Source organism: Chinchilla lanigera, unplaced genomic scaffold (assembly GCF_000276665.1).
Source record: "Chinchilla lanigera isolate Chin_1 unplaced genomic scaffold, ChiLan1.0 scaffold00101, whole genome shotgun sequence".
In the NCBI taxonomy this organism is placed as follows: domain Eukaryota; kingdom Metazoa; phylum Chordata; class Mammalia; order Rodentia; family Chinchillidae; genus Chinchilla; species Chinchilla lanigera.
In genome coordinates this window covers 3464770-3479084 of record NW_004955502.1, presented here as the reverse complement: position 1 = coordinate 3479084, position 14315 = coordinate 3464770, and the positions used below count along the sequence as shown (strand labels likewise).

The 14315-nt window shown below is 40.7% G+C and overlaps 1 protein-coding gene across 7 annotated transcripts in view; it reads right to left on the bottom strand.

The window, feature by feature from the left end:
* The window catches only part of Dst (dystonin), a 434906-nt gene that overhangs the window by 131739 nt on the left and 288852 nt on the right, over nucleotides 1–14315 (bottom strand). For 5 of the 7 annotated variants that reach the window (XM_013505819.1, XM_013505822.1, XM_013505821.1 and 2 more), the window contains 8 exons: nucleotides 8759–14152; nucleotides 8159–8308; nucleotides 7286–7501; nucleotides 6980–7129; nucleotides 5915–6148; nucleotides 4551–4703; nucleotides 2810–3043; nucleotides 2109–2375 (listed from right to left, as the gene is read on the bottom strand). In XM_013505819.1, coding sequence (XP_013361273.1) covers nucleotides 2109–2375; nucleotides 2810–3043; nucleotides 4551–4703; nucleotides 5915–6148; nucleotides 6980–7129; nucleotides 7286–7501; nucleotides 8159–8308; nucleotides 8759–14152 — 6798 coding nt within the window. The remainder of the gene's footprint in view (nucleotides 1–2108; nucleotides 2376–2809; nucleotides 3044–4550; nucleotides 4704–5914; nucleotides 6149–6979; nucleotides 7130–7285; nucleotides 7502–8158; nucleotides 8309–8758; nucleotides 14153–14315) is intronic. The other 2 variants (XM_005406890.2, XM_005406892.2) reach the window with 1 other exon arrangement.

The following is a 14315-nucleotide window of genomic DNA, read 5'->3' as shown; positions in this document are numbered from 1 at the left end:
CACAAATACGGCACGATTATTTCTTCAAGTTACTGTAACACACGTTTGCAGTACACAGTGACTGCACTCCCGTGGGGGCTGGCACATGGACACTTCATTCTTCTTACCCCTTTCCTCTCCTCCCCTCCCTTCCCACTCCTCCATCTCTAGGTGCTTCTGCGAAAGTTCGGACAGAGCTTCTACATTTCTCATGGAGCCACACATCCTAATTACACCTCCTAATTACTAGGAGGGCTCGTTTCCCACCTCTACGGCCTCCCTGCTGCTCTCAGCCGTGCTAGAGAGACTCACAGGACCTTTCACTCCTGTTCTCTTTGTCCAGTGACAGCTCTGTGATCAGATGTCTGCTCGGCACAACCCCTACCTCCTTTTAAGTCTCTGCACAAATCTCTTTTCAGTGAACCCTACTTGACTACCCTATTTACAGACTGAAAATGGTCCCCAAGCCCACACTTAACCACCATTACCAAAGCCTAAACCTTTCTACTCAGCACTTTGGACCTTCTAATGTAACATGCAGCTTTGCTTTGTCTGCTATGTCACTCATCCTCACCCCAGCACTCTGCACACAAGCAATGGAACAGGGAATTGATTTTGCTCACTGGGGAACGCTGAGTACCTGGAATAGTGCTGGCCCAAAGAGCAGAGTAAAAATAAGCTTTGTGCTGGGAAGGTCAAGGGACTCAGAAGCACTGCTATAAGATGACCTCACTCTAAGTCTCCTCCCAATCAGGCAACCGAGAGCAAACTCCTCATGTTGTATCCTCTCTATCTGAACGATGTCCGCCCCATGACAAACAAATCTTCCCCCCAGACTGTATCTGTGGAGTCTGAATTATATTCATATGCTACTCTCCAGAAGGGCTTTGCACATAATTAGAGCTGGAAGAGGTAATGAACTATCTGATCAGTCCTCTTCCTTCAATAGCTGGAGAAGGGCCGGGCCGCAGCCAGGGTGCAACTGCAGAGGGCTGGAGACCCCAGGCTGCCGGCCACCAGTCCAGTCCACCACAGGTGAGATCTACACACTGCCAATTCCCCTACTCTTACAGGTCCAAAGATCGGGAGCAAATGTCACACTGTGGACTGAAACAAGAGCTGTTCCATGCGACACCTTTATGTTTAGTCCACTTACAGGTATTTTTCATCACTTTTGTCAGATTACGAACTTTTCTTGACATTCCTGTAACTGACTCGTAAACTTCCTTTAGGAATTCATCAGATTTTCCACTTTTAGAGTCAATTATACTAAGGTCCTATAACAGTCTCTTGAAACCATAATGCAGTAAATACTCTTGCTCTTCTCCTGGCTTAATTTGTATTTTCTATAAAAACTTCACAGAGAACATCCTATCCCAAAGATCCAAGAGGAAGAGTTGGAGGAAAACAGACCTGCAAAAGTTCCTAAAGTCCAGTCATGCAAAGGGAAACCCTGAGGAAAAATCATTAATTATATGAAACTTTAAAAATACTCTTCAAGAGTTGCCTTTGCTACTATAGTAGCATTAATAATAGTTCTAATTTCCACTATGCAGGGAATTTTTTGAAGGGCTTCTACGTCTCTTCTCAGCAGGAGCCCACACTGTCTGGAGGCACTGAGCTCAGGAAGGGTGTGAGCCCGGGCAGTGCACACACTGCTTGGGGAACAAGAACAAGCACGTGCGGCACGGCGATCACGCCCGCAGCCGAGTTTAAACTCAAGCATCCCTCCAGGTACGGCCTGGGCAAAGGACTTCAGTTCTGTCAGTTACAGTTTTCTGTAAAATGAAAATTACCTCAAGGTATATCTAGCAGAACTAAGTGAGATCAGACAGAAAGATCCAAGAGTGACTAGCCCGCGGCTACTGCTGTGTTCACTATGACTACTACACTTCTTATTAGCGCTTACAATATGGCTTCAGTCACACAGACAGTGCCACATGTACTGATTTATTTCTCATTTTTTTGACTTGCATGGAACTCTCATAATAAATTATATTTGACATAATGACAACCAAGAGAAAAAGGACTTTCTTTGCTGTGATCATAAGACCTGGTAGGGGCCAAGTTGTTTCTATCTTCTGCTCTCCCGGAAACAGAATGTGACCAATCACCATGTTCAAACACACCTTGATCTTCTGGTATTGCTGGTTCAGATTCCCCTCGGTACTTCCAACATGCTCATCCACATCAGCTGCCTGCAAGTTACCGTTGACGTCATCCTCTTCTCCAATCACCAACCTGCCATCGCCTTCATCCAAGTGGGTCCCGTTCTGTTCAATGACCTGTTTGTGTTCTGTCCCTGCCCTTCCTGAGTCATTGTCAATATCGGACAACCAGTCCAGGAGGTCCTCTATCTTGGTTTTGCTCTCTTCCAGCTGCTTCACAGCTGCAACCTGGACAGGAATGTTCACACCAAGTTCTATGAATGCAAGCTGAGGTGCAGGTGTAAGACATTTCAGAAGTAAAATCTGAACAATTTTAAACTGTAAAACCGACATGCACTGCAATTGTAACACAGCAAAATTAACCCTTAAGCAACAGTTACTCTGACATATTCACTGCACTTAAAAATAGTGTATTTTCCAAAGCTGCAACTGTAATTCTTCAATGCTCACACATTTCACAACCCTACCTCAATTTTAAGAAAATTTAAGAAAGACAACTCTGAAATCTTTTGTCGTATTTAGTCAATTACATATCTGGAATCTAACAATTCTAGTTTTGGGGCTATCACTCATTACCGCCTGATACACTTAACCAAGTCAAGCAGCTGTTACATTAATCATTTCTAACAAAGCAACAAAGCACTATATATGTGAATAAGCACCTTTTCCGTTTCTTCCTTGATTGCTGTCTTCACAACTTTATCCAGCTCCTTTTTCGACTGTTCTGCCTTCAAATTAAGCTGCTCACACTTAATCTTCGCTTCACTAAGTTTTTGTTCAATCAAAGCCTTATCATCTTGTGACAGCTTTTCACCATTCTCTTTTAAGAAGTTCTCTGTGTTTTTGACTATTTCTGCCAATGCTTGTGCACTTCTTTGCATATCTTTTTGTAATTCCTTATAACACAAAAGAAAAAACACTCTGTTAAATTATTACCCACATAACTCTTATAGAGTCATAATTCTAAAAGAGGGGTAGGCAGAGTACAACCCAGGCAGTTTGAAAAGCACAGTGAATATGTTAATTAGTTGACTGGCTTACCGAAGTTGTATTTAATATTATTTGAAATCTAAAGAAAAGCTTGAGATTTTTTCATGCTTAACAGAAGAGTGTGGTTTGCAGAATGTACTTTGTGAAACACTGATAACACTGAAGTTTTTGATATATAATATATGCAAATATGCATATGGCAGATTTTTAACACAGGTACATTTACAAAAGCTTATAAATGCACACTATTATTTGTTGTTTTTAAACATTTATTTTTAACATGTATTTACTGCTCAGGATAAAAAGAAATACTTCCCTCAGTGAATGAAGAGCTTTCTTTTTCTAAACACCAGACTCAATAATAATATGTGATATTTGCTTCTTTGCCCTGGATACTAGGAAGTTCAAGATTAAGATCCCTTTCGCCATACTTATAGCTTTCCAGGTGGAAGGAATTTCTATATGTAATTTCCCCTATTCTTTCCTCTTGTTATTATGCATTTTTGTTCTCCATATTGTACTGTTTTCGAGTTTTGACATTTTTCTTTATATGTTAAACCTTCTCAAATTTTTATGAAGTTATTTGAATTGAGACAGATCCTTTTTTATTGAGTCATTACTATGTGACTCTGCTAACGACTTAATTCACAATATATACTTAACTTCTATGATAATGCAGCAATGAAAGTATAACAATGAGGAAATGCAGGCTCAGAGATGAAGTTATGAAGCTACCCATGGATAAAATCTGGAACTGGAACAAAAGCTATTCAGTTACAGTGAGAATGCTCTTTCTCTTGACACCAAAATAAAGGTGTCTTTATTTGTTGTTTTTGTTATTTTTTTCCATTTTCCTTCAATAAATAGGAACAAATTACAAAGGTGAAAGGAGTAAGAAAAAGCTAACAAGAACCCAAAGTTTCGGCCATTTGTCTTGATCTGCAAGTGAGTCTGTTGGCCTTAAGCGGGTTCCAATTCTATTTATGTATGTATGTATGTATGTATGTCTTTTTTTAAGACAGGGTCTTGCTATGCAATTCAGGCTGGCCTTGAGCTCACTTTGTAGCCCAGATTGGCCTCAAACTCACAAGATCCTCCTGCCTCAGCCTCCCGAGTGCTGGGATTACAGGCATGTGCTACCACGCCCGGCTTGGGTTCCAATTTTAATTCATACAAGTCTCCTTTGTATCTCCTCCATCCAGTAACTTAGACTAAAAAAGACAGCAAAATTACTTGGCCTGCTTCAAATTGAGAATCTAATTTTTAGTATAAAGTTTACAGCTCAGAAGTGCCTTGCCTCTGAAAAAAAAAATCTGAAATTCCTGGCAGCGTTCAGTAGTCCCAGTGGACCTCCAAACAACAGTAATCAAACCTACTGGGACAGAGAGATGCTGATACAAAGTCCAAGTCTACCTCTTGCTCAGACTTGTACTTCTTTAACTCAACCGTGCCATCTCCAATCACAAAGGCTTCTTGGTGACCGATGAGGCGGTTTTCAGTTTGGGTGAGAAGATCACATATCCCTTGGAGTTTCTCTTTGTACTCATGCTGACGCTCTGCCACAGTCTGAAGTGGAGAAAACCCCAAACATCGTCAATGCGTGGTCATAAAATCATCCCTGTGATAGCTCCTGATTAGCACACACTTTTCCAAAGTCCCTCTCCTATGCTTTTACTTAAGTATGCTGTAAACATAATAGCACTGGGGTATAGACTAAGCAAAGAGAAACAGAAAGTGCGAGCGTGTCCCAAATATAGGGAAAGAGACCCCTGGGGTGAAGTTACTCAGCAGAATACTGGCCATGCATATGTGTAAGAGATGGAACTTCTGACCGACAGGAGAAACATCCCATTTTCTTAAGCTCTTGAAACCTGCAACACACACAATTAATTCTGCAAAAGGACACTGAAAGAGAAGTTAGTCGTGACTTGTCTGTTAACATAACTGATATGTATAAATAGGTTACCATGTTAGAGACAATGCCCTGTGCTTCAAGAAATAGTAACATTGCATGCAATGTTTACCCAATCACTGTGTCTAACTGCATTCCCATCTCTTTACTCATTCTTGCTATTAGATATAGTACTATAATGCAATTCACCACATCTCCTGAAAGGCTGAGTCAAAACCAATTTGCATGCATCTTTCATTTTCCTATTCATCATCCATCTTATAGACACAGTAAACATAGCTCATCTTTCCTACCAGCCTAGCACATCCTAGGCAAGGTACTAAGTATCTGTAACTTCTTTATCAGTGCTCTCAATACTACCAGGTAAGTATTGCTATTATTTCCACTTTACCATTGAGAAAAGGAAGGTTAAGTGCCTCGCCCCAGGTCTTACACACAACGAAGGCGGCAGCATGACACAAACACAGGCAGTGTGGCTCCAGAAGCCATGCTGAGTTGATGTGCCAAACCATTTCCTTGGGGAAAAAGATGCTACTCTTAACTTTCTTTAGCCACCTGCCCTCAACTGATTCTAATGTCTTGGAAATTACTGAGTACATGCATTTTTCCTATTTGTGGGGTAAAAACATATGAGTCCCACTTAAAATGAGCAGCGTTAGGGAGGCATGAAAATTACAATCATCTGATCATGATCATTATAAAAACAGCACTGTTATAGACTGTGGGAACACTGTACTGTGTCCTACTTGCCAATGCCTGTCTAGAAAATTGTTCCTAATACTGTAAAATAAATGGGCAACTACATGAAGGCTTCACCTTGAAGAAGTAAAAACAAAGAATTCCCAATCCACAAAGAAAGGCAAACCTTCTGATCATCAAGATCTCGTTCTAGCTGTAACTGTATCTCTAAACGTTCCACCTGCATAGTTACTGATTCCTGCACATCAAGAAAACACTTCTGAGTTGCATTTAAGAGCCGTAGCAGTTGTCTACTTTGGTTGGGAGACAGATCTTGTGCATATTCAGAAATGAAGAACTGAACATCGAAGGCAGTAGTCTCCAGCTGCATTCTGGTATGCCCCAGGTCTTGTAACACAGTCTGTGAACAAAGCCGTACAAGTTACCAACACAGAGTGAGGCTATTGATAAGGGTTACAGTAACAAAAATATTCACCTTTTAAAATACGGTTTTTCAGAGGTTTGGAAGTTTAAAGACTTTTATTCATTACTAAACAAGAATCCACCACCTAGAAACAGATGATAGCAAGTTTTTAAATACAATGGTAGTTACTATTCTATACAGCAGAGAACTCCTCCAAGAATATTTTCTTTGCCTGTTACATCATATTTAAAATGCAACTGAAAAAGGGTAAAGATTTAACATAGGTACATTTATCACACATTTAAATACTCCTTGCTAATACTTAGAATATCCACTAAACTGAGGTAATAAATAACAAGATTATGGACAATTTGAAATGTGAATTAAATGTACCAGGATCTCAGTTTTCAGACTCTGAGGCAACGAGCCCAATCCTGTTTGTGGGAACTATGTTCAAATTAAGAGCCTGCAAAAATATCATGGCAAAACTGACTACCATACAGATACTTTTTATACCATCATGTACTCATATGACTAATTTTATATGACTAATTTATAACTTATGCATTTATGTGACTACATACATACAGAAGTCTTAGGTCTAAACATGTCAGTGGTAGTAAGAGTTGAAGAAGGCATTTGGGATAGCATCACAATACAACCATAGATTTGTAATTATTTTACAGTTGTGCCAAGTAAGAACAAGTATCTATTAGAGACAAAAGAAATAATTCTTCATAGTCTTAGGGAGGGGATGTTTTCCCTAAATACTTATATTAAATCCACAGGTTTTGTAATGTCCTTTGCCATATTTACTTTGACACTTGCCTTAAGAAACTCCAAATTTTTCTTTACATTTTCAGTATCTTCAGCTTTCATGGTCTTAAGATCCTTCACAGATCTGCTCCTCTCTGATATCAATTCTGAGAATGACTTAAGTTTATGCAGAAATTCTTCATAGGAAACTTCTAGTTTGGACTACAAAATAAAAGTATGCATTCATTTCTTTACGCCCTCCAAATTTCAAAGTCCTACAAATAGTGATTCTGTTTTTAAAGGCCTAACATCAAAAATGTTATAACTAAATTTTCAAATAATCAAAGTTAATTAAAACTTTGCCATGTCCGTACCCACCATTTCAGAGTCAATTGCAAGCATGATCTGTTTCATTCTTTCTGAAGACATGTTGCTCAGGGAAGAGAAGGCAGTCTGCAAACTCTGGTGGCTCAAATTTAATTCTTCAAGATACCTTCTAGGAAAATCACTGGGAAGAGACTTTGAGAAGTCTTCTGCCAATTTCATATCCTTTCTTAAAATCACAGCAACTGGAGACAGTCTCAACTTGAATGTCTATAAAGATATAAATCCCAGATATATTTACTACTCAAAGAAAAATGTAAAAATGAAATATAAGTACTCCATTTTTTCAAATCTCATGTTAACTGGTATTATCCATAAACAGCCAGATACCACAGTTTAGAGTGGGAATATCCCCTGAGGGCCATGGCTTTGACCCCAGCTTGGTGTCCCCAGGAAGTGGTAGAAACTTTAACAGACAGGAGGCTCTGGATCACTGGGGACATGCACTCAAAGTGGACTGTGCTCACCCAGTCTCTCTCTTGGTTCCCCCACCGTGAGGTAAATGGTTATTTCATTTTGTTTTGGTCCTTCTGAGGCAGAGTTTTACTGTATAGTTCAGGCTGGTCTTAAACTCACTTTGTAGCCCAGGCTAGCCTCAAAATTGCAGCTGTCCTCCTGCCTCAGCCTCCCAAGTGCTGGGATTACAGCTGTGTGCCACCACACACTTGTGGTTTTGCAAGGTAAGTGGTTCTGCTCTGCCACACACTTATCACTATGATGTGCTGCCTCACCACAAGCCGAAAGCACCAGCGCCAATGGTCAGGAAACGGAAACTCTCAAGCGATGAGCACCAGGAGGCCTCTAATTATCTCTGGTGTCTGTCAGAGTCATGGAAAGCTCACTACAACAGCAGCAGACAATTCTTACCTCTAATTGTTTAAGTTGATTTTTTAAAGCTTCTAGATTGCTATCCACAGATTCCTGGTTATCTAAAGGAAGCTTCATATCTTGAAGGAAAGCTAAATACTCCTGCATTTTTTCAGTGTGCCATGAACACTGCTGCAATTCACTGGAAAACTAAAAACAAATTTGAACATTTGAACTCAAGAGCCTTTATGCAGATTTTGAAAGCAAATAAAACATATAAAAGATTATTCCCAAATATTTCATGCAGATATGTGACTATCAATCCTGATGTACCAACTTCACTGGATTAAGAAATTCTTAGCAGGTTAGTAAATATGCCCATGGTGTGTTGCAGAGGTGTGGCCATGGTACCATATGGCCCCTCACGTCTCTGGCCCTGTTACCTACTATACTCTCTGGCTGCCCTGAATTGAGAAGCTATGCTAGGTCACATCTTTCTACCATGAGGGTTCTGCTTGGAGCCTGCTAACCATGTACTGATCTCCTGAAACCATGAGCTAAAAAGTTTCCTTTAAGTTGTGGTGTTGGGTATTATGTCTCAGAGATGGGAAAGTTAACTAGTATAAAATACTTCCACATAGGATATAAAAATCAACTTACTTTTTCCATTGCGTTATCTCCAGAAATTATTTCTTTTGATCCAGCAATGCATCCCACATGGTTTGGGAAATCACTGCGTAGGTCTTCAAACCTCTCATCTCTTGGCAATGCCGATGCACACACAACCGAGCTTTCCAGTTGCATTTCTTTTATGGTTTGTAAATCAGGGGAACAGTGGTTTCCTTCTTTGCTTTTAAGACCACCAAAAACATGTGGCTTTTCATCCACTATCTCAGAAGTGGCACATACTTTTTGACTCGAGTCTCTAACTTGTTCTTCGTTTTCTGAATATCTATCAGCAAGCAGCTTATAGAAAGCATTTTCAAGCTGCATTGGAAGTACTTTAGATGAAATACCTCTTTGCTCTAGATCACATTCCATCCGAGTTAACTCTCTCATCAATTCAAACAGTCCTGTAATTTTTGGGCTACATGGATTTTGCTTCAGTATATCAAGGAGATGCTCAGAATTAACATTTGCAATACAGAAAGGATCATCTCTACTCTCTGCCTTCAGTTCTAAGTTATTCATGGGGAAAACTCCAGGGCAGTCACTGATTTTAGAGTGGATGGGCACATTAGATGCTTCATGTACCAACTGTGATGAGCTAATCCTTTTAGTTAAGTTTTGAATGAAAGTTTCAGGGTCTGCACAAGCTGAAGGGTCATCCACTTCTTGAGGATTCATATTACTTTTCAATTTGCTTTTTAAGATATCTTTTACATCCTCCATAAATACCTGAGATAGTTCTGCCACCTGTCCCACCTTTTCATGATGTTTTGGAGACAAAGTGTGTTCTTTTGGTGGCTGTTTCTCAATTCCCTCTTTCTTATTGTCAATTTTTAAGAATGAGTAGTCAGTATCTAAAGTATTAGTGGGGTTATCATTCCTTATTTCATTTATACAGACCTCTGACTTCATATGATCAGTACTTTCCCCAATGTCTTCTGTATCTTTAATGGTCAAGCCTGGAAGTATGACTTCATTATTTTCTGGTGTGAACTGAGGAACTTCTATTCCTTCTTCTGAGACACTTTTTTCAGTAATAAGATCACTCTGCTGCAGCATCTCACTTGGAGGCCAGTCTTCTTGTGTAGGAATCAAATTCTCTTTTGCACTATTAATCCCTGATTGTAAATCTTCTCTCATGGGTGAATCAGCTATTAAAATATGGCTGGGGCTATCTTCCTTTGGTTTCAGCACATCTTTTGCCTTTATATTTTCAGCACTATGCTTTAAGAAAGTAAGCAGATCAAGCTCTTTCCCAGGTCCATCGGTGAATGAATCTTTCTCAGCAGTGGCATTCCCTCCAACAACATCTGAAGTAATGTCATCATTGATCACTTTGGAAACTGATGTCTGAAATATTTCTTCAAGATCCTCAAATTGAACAGGACTTTTACGAACCACTGTTGCTACATTTTTTGGTTCCTCTTTAAGAGTTCCAGTCACCTTCTCAGGGGTTCCTCTCTGATCACCATCTTCACTGTTTGTGATCTCAGGAAATGGATACTGACTTTCAACTAAATTGAGGCTCTCCCTTGTGCTTTTATTACGTGAACACTTGAGATCTTTATCTTCTTCTTCTGGATCTTCTGTAAGCACTTCTTTACCTAAGTGCATTTTCTGGGCAGGCACAGCACCCTCCATCAGTGTACTGCTTTTGTCACCTTTCCCTTTCACTTGGCTTCTCCCATTTCCCTGGCGATCTCTGGCAGTTACACAGGCTGTGAGTAACAGCTGGCTTTCTGTAGGTTTTCCTACTAATTCGGGCTGGGAACCAAGGATTTCATCAACAGATGGGTTGATTTTGGCTGTTACACTCTCAAGACAGACAGATTCTGGTCCTTGAATCATCTTTGTATTCATTAGATCAACCTCTAATTCAGAAGCTGAACTGACACTATTCTGTAAAACACCTGAAGGACCAAAGAGTGTTCCTGACTCAGTGTCCCCCGTGTTAGGCAGCAATGTATCCGTAAGCGCTACCTCATGACTCAGCACATTTTCTCTGCTTTTTCCAGCAACCCCAGTTGTGCGTTCCTGAAGACTGTTTCTTTCACTAACTAAGCTGCTCTTACTAGTTGATTCTAACTGTAAAACACTTACACTTTGCTGTGTTCCTAGAGAACTATAATCATGCATTTTATCCAGGAGAAGCATTTTAATACATTGATTTTCATCGCTATTTTCCTTTTCAGCCATGGCACACAACTGGTTATCTTCAGACTTTCCATTCTCATCTCCCACTCCTTCCCCTCCATCATCACCAATATCGACATCATCATCCTCATCATTACTGTCACACAGATAATCCCCACAGCTTTCTTCACTTTGCGTAGAATCAAAATAGTTAGTATCGGTCTGGCCAGTTACATATTCTTTTCTTCTCCAACTGCCACTGTCACCAAATTCTAATGAATCACCATAGCTCCCTTTCCTGCCTATCATTTCACAATCAGTCAGTGAGTCAGACTCACCACCCTCAAGGTCATTTGTGTGTTCCCTTTCTGATGAAGTTTCCACTGACCACTCAATCACCTTGTCTGAGCCAACTGAACTTAAATGTTTCCTGTTACTAGTATCTAATTCAGCTTTCTCATTACCCAGAGGAAAACCTTGAAGACACTGTGCTTCGCCTCTCACACTTAAGCTGCCAACTAATCCTCCCTGGGGAACCTCAGAACTTTCATTCTCTTTGGAAATATCATAGAAAACATCAACAGGAGAAACCATCCCATCATCTTCCTCTTGCAGTATGTCATAGTCCTCAGGCCGCAGACAATCCTGGTTATCACCTTCGAGAAGCAGAGAATCATGGTCATCATCTTCAAACAAGGGGGTATCATAAAAATCATCATCACTATCGGTGTCCGTTCCTGTGCCACTCTGCTGATCATCCAGCAGTGACGTCTCATAGTCACCAGCACTGATGGTCTCCTCAAGCACAGGGGCACCACAGATAGGAAATGCACTTTCGCTGGCGGTACTGTGCTCCTGGGCCATGGCACAGGAGGACTCTTCCACTTCAGATTCACTTTGCTTTCCTGTAGGTGTCTGCTGAGAAGCAGTACACACTTCTTCATTCTCAGACAAAGTATGTGACATGTATTCATCACTGGGATATTGTACTTGAGGATGACTACAAGCAATGTTAAAAGGCGTTTGCTCCCTGCATTCTCCTTGTAAAGTGATGTTAATAGCTGCAATTCCAAGAAACTGGTCTTGGAAACTTTCTCCTGTTCTTTGATCTGGCAATGTGCTTTGGTCACCTACTGACAGTGAGGAGGCTTCACAGTGATTCCCATTGCTCTCTGGGGAGTGTACATCACAAAAACCTTTCTGACTATGCCTCAATTTATCATGACTTAGTAAGGCACTTAGCCTGGAGGAGTAGACAAAGCTGGATGAATCCTGGTTTATGTCATCCTTAGTCTTTGTTTCACTCACATCATAGAGCCTGTCAGTTTTTGATTTCACAACAGGACTTGCTATCAAATCATTTGCAAAGTTTTGAATGTTTTTAGAATGACTACATTCATCTGCATGTTTGTTTGTTTCAAACTGGCTTTGATTTTCACAGCTTTTAAGTATGTTTTCAGAGTCATGTCTAAGTGTGCTAGCCTCTGTAGGTTGAGTCTGTTTTACATATGACACAGGATTGGGAACGCACAGGCTGAGCGAAGTGTTAACTTCCTGATCAGTTGCTATCATGTTTTCTGACTGACAAAGTTCACTACGGATAGCATTATTTCCCATTTCATCAAACTCTTCATCTATGGCACTCTTGCAATTTTCAGGAATCTCTCTATGGCCAGGTTCTCTGCAGTGACATTTATCAGAACTAGTCAGTGAAGCCACACATCCATCCTTTCCCTTACTGGCAGCACTATTAAGAAATAGACCAGGGACACCTACAACATCCAGACTGTCTCTCATGGCTGCATCCTCACCAAACTCAGCACCACAGCCATCCAGGAGCATGCCGACAGCCTCCTGCAAGTCTCCATCATACATCAAAAGCCTCTGCCCTGTGTTCGCATCCATGTAACTGTTGACCATCAAGTAAGATAAGAATAATTTCTTAGTCTGTTCTGAGCTCTGAATTGCCCCTGGTTCTTCTCCTTCAAAACCATCCTCTTCTTGTCTATAATCATGAACTGTTGATGGCTGGAATTTACAAAAAGAGAGCCATCTTCTGGCATTCTTACAAGCTTCTAAATCTCCTAAATCTGGCATTTTATCTGGCAGTGCTATATTTTTTAAAATCGATGCTGTGTTGTTGTCTATAATTCCTAGCTGCTTAGCGACATCCAAATCAATGACTTGAGAACTTTCTGGAATATAGAGAGCAGCTATTTTCTGCCTGCCATTCAGAATTTTATATGCCAATTCATTTGTAATCAACTCTTGCTGCAAAGAAGAAGATGTAGGGAATATTTCACCAGAGTGGGGCCAGATGAGGCCAACATAGCCTCGCTGAGCCTCCAGGACCAAAAGAGCACTGCTGGAAGTGATCAGATCACACTGGACTGCTTCATCCACAGTCAGGCGTTTAGCAGGGTTGGAGCAGATGATCCCACCTGTCTGAACCTGATAGGTGAGAATACCATGGGCAGTATTTCCGTCGATCACCCCCTCTGCCAAGGCTTCTTCAACAGTCAGCTTCTGACCAGAGGTGCTCTCGATCAGACCACCAGACAGAAGCTGGGCACCTAACAACCGAAACATGGTCTCACGGTCTATGAGACCTTCATGAGCTGCTCTTAGAATGCTTATGCTTCTTCCACATTTTAACGTTATCCGGCCCCCTTCCTGTGGTCTCACAGGTAGAAGCCACATTCCAGTATTTTCTTGTAAAATACTTCTTTGTACCATATCTGATAAAGACACCTTCTCAGAGGTGCAGGGGTCAATAAGATCTTTGCACGTATTTTGCCTTTCCAGGACTTTAGAAAACAATGCTGAGGAAACCAAGTTCTTCTGGAAAGCCTTCTGCAAGGTCAAGTGTTCTCCAGTGGCTGGGATAACTAGAAATCCAGTAGAAAACAGGATCTCAAGAACTTTAACAGCCATAGACTCTGATACCATGCCTTGAGCCAAAGCATCTAGTATAGGTATTTTGGTAGATGATGAAGCAGAAATAATCTCCTTAGCTTTATTTAGTTCTTTGAGTTGGCATAGAATTTGTTCATCAATAAGGCCATGACTTTTGGCATCTTTGAGGTCAAAACACTTTCTTAATTCTGGTGAAATGAGACCAGAAATCAGCAGCTGTGTCTCAAGTAACCTGATTCCTGTGTCATAATCAATGAGGCCTCTTAAAACTGCCTGAAAGACTGAAAGGACTTCTCCAGTTGTCTGATCAATGGTGCCTGCAATCACTTTATCCAGCTGAAAGGAAAATGCAAAAGTATCAGGTCAGTCTGTTGCACAAGGGAGGGCAGAATTCCATGCAACTTAGTTTTTGGTTCTGAGTTTTTAAGAATACACTTCATCATAAAAGTCCTCTACTTACCAAGGTGCAGCAATGCTCTGAATGTTAGGCAGCTCAAAT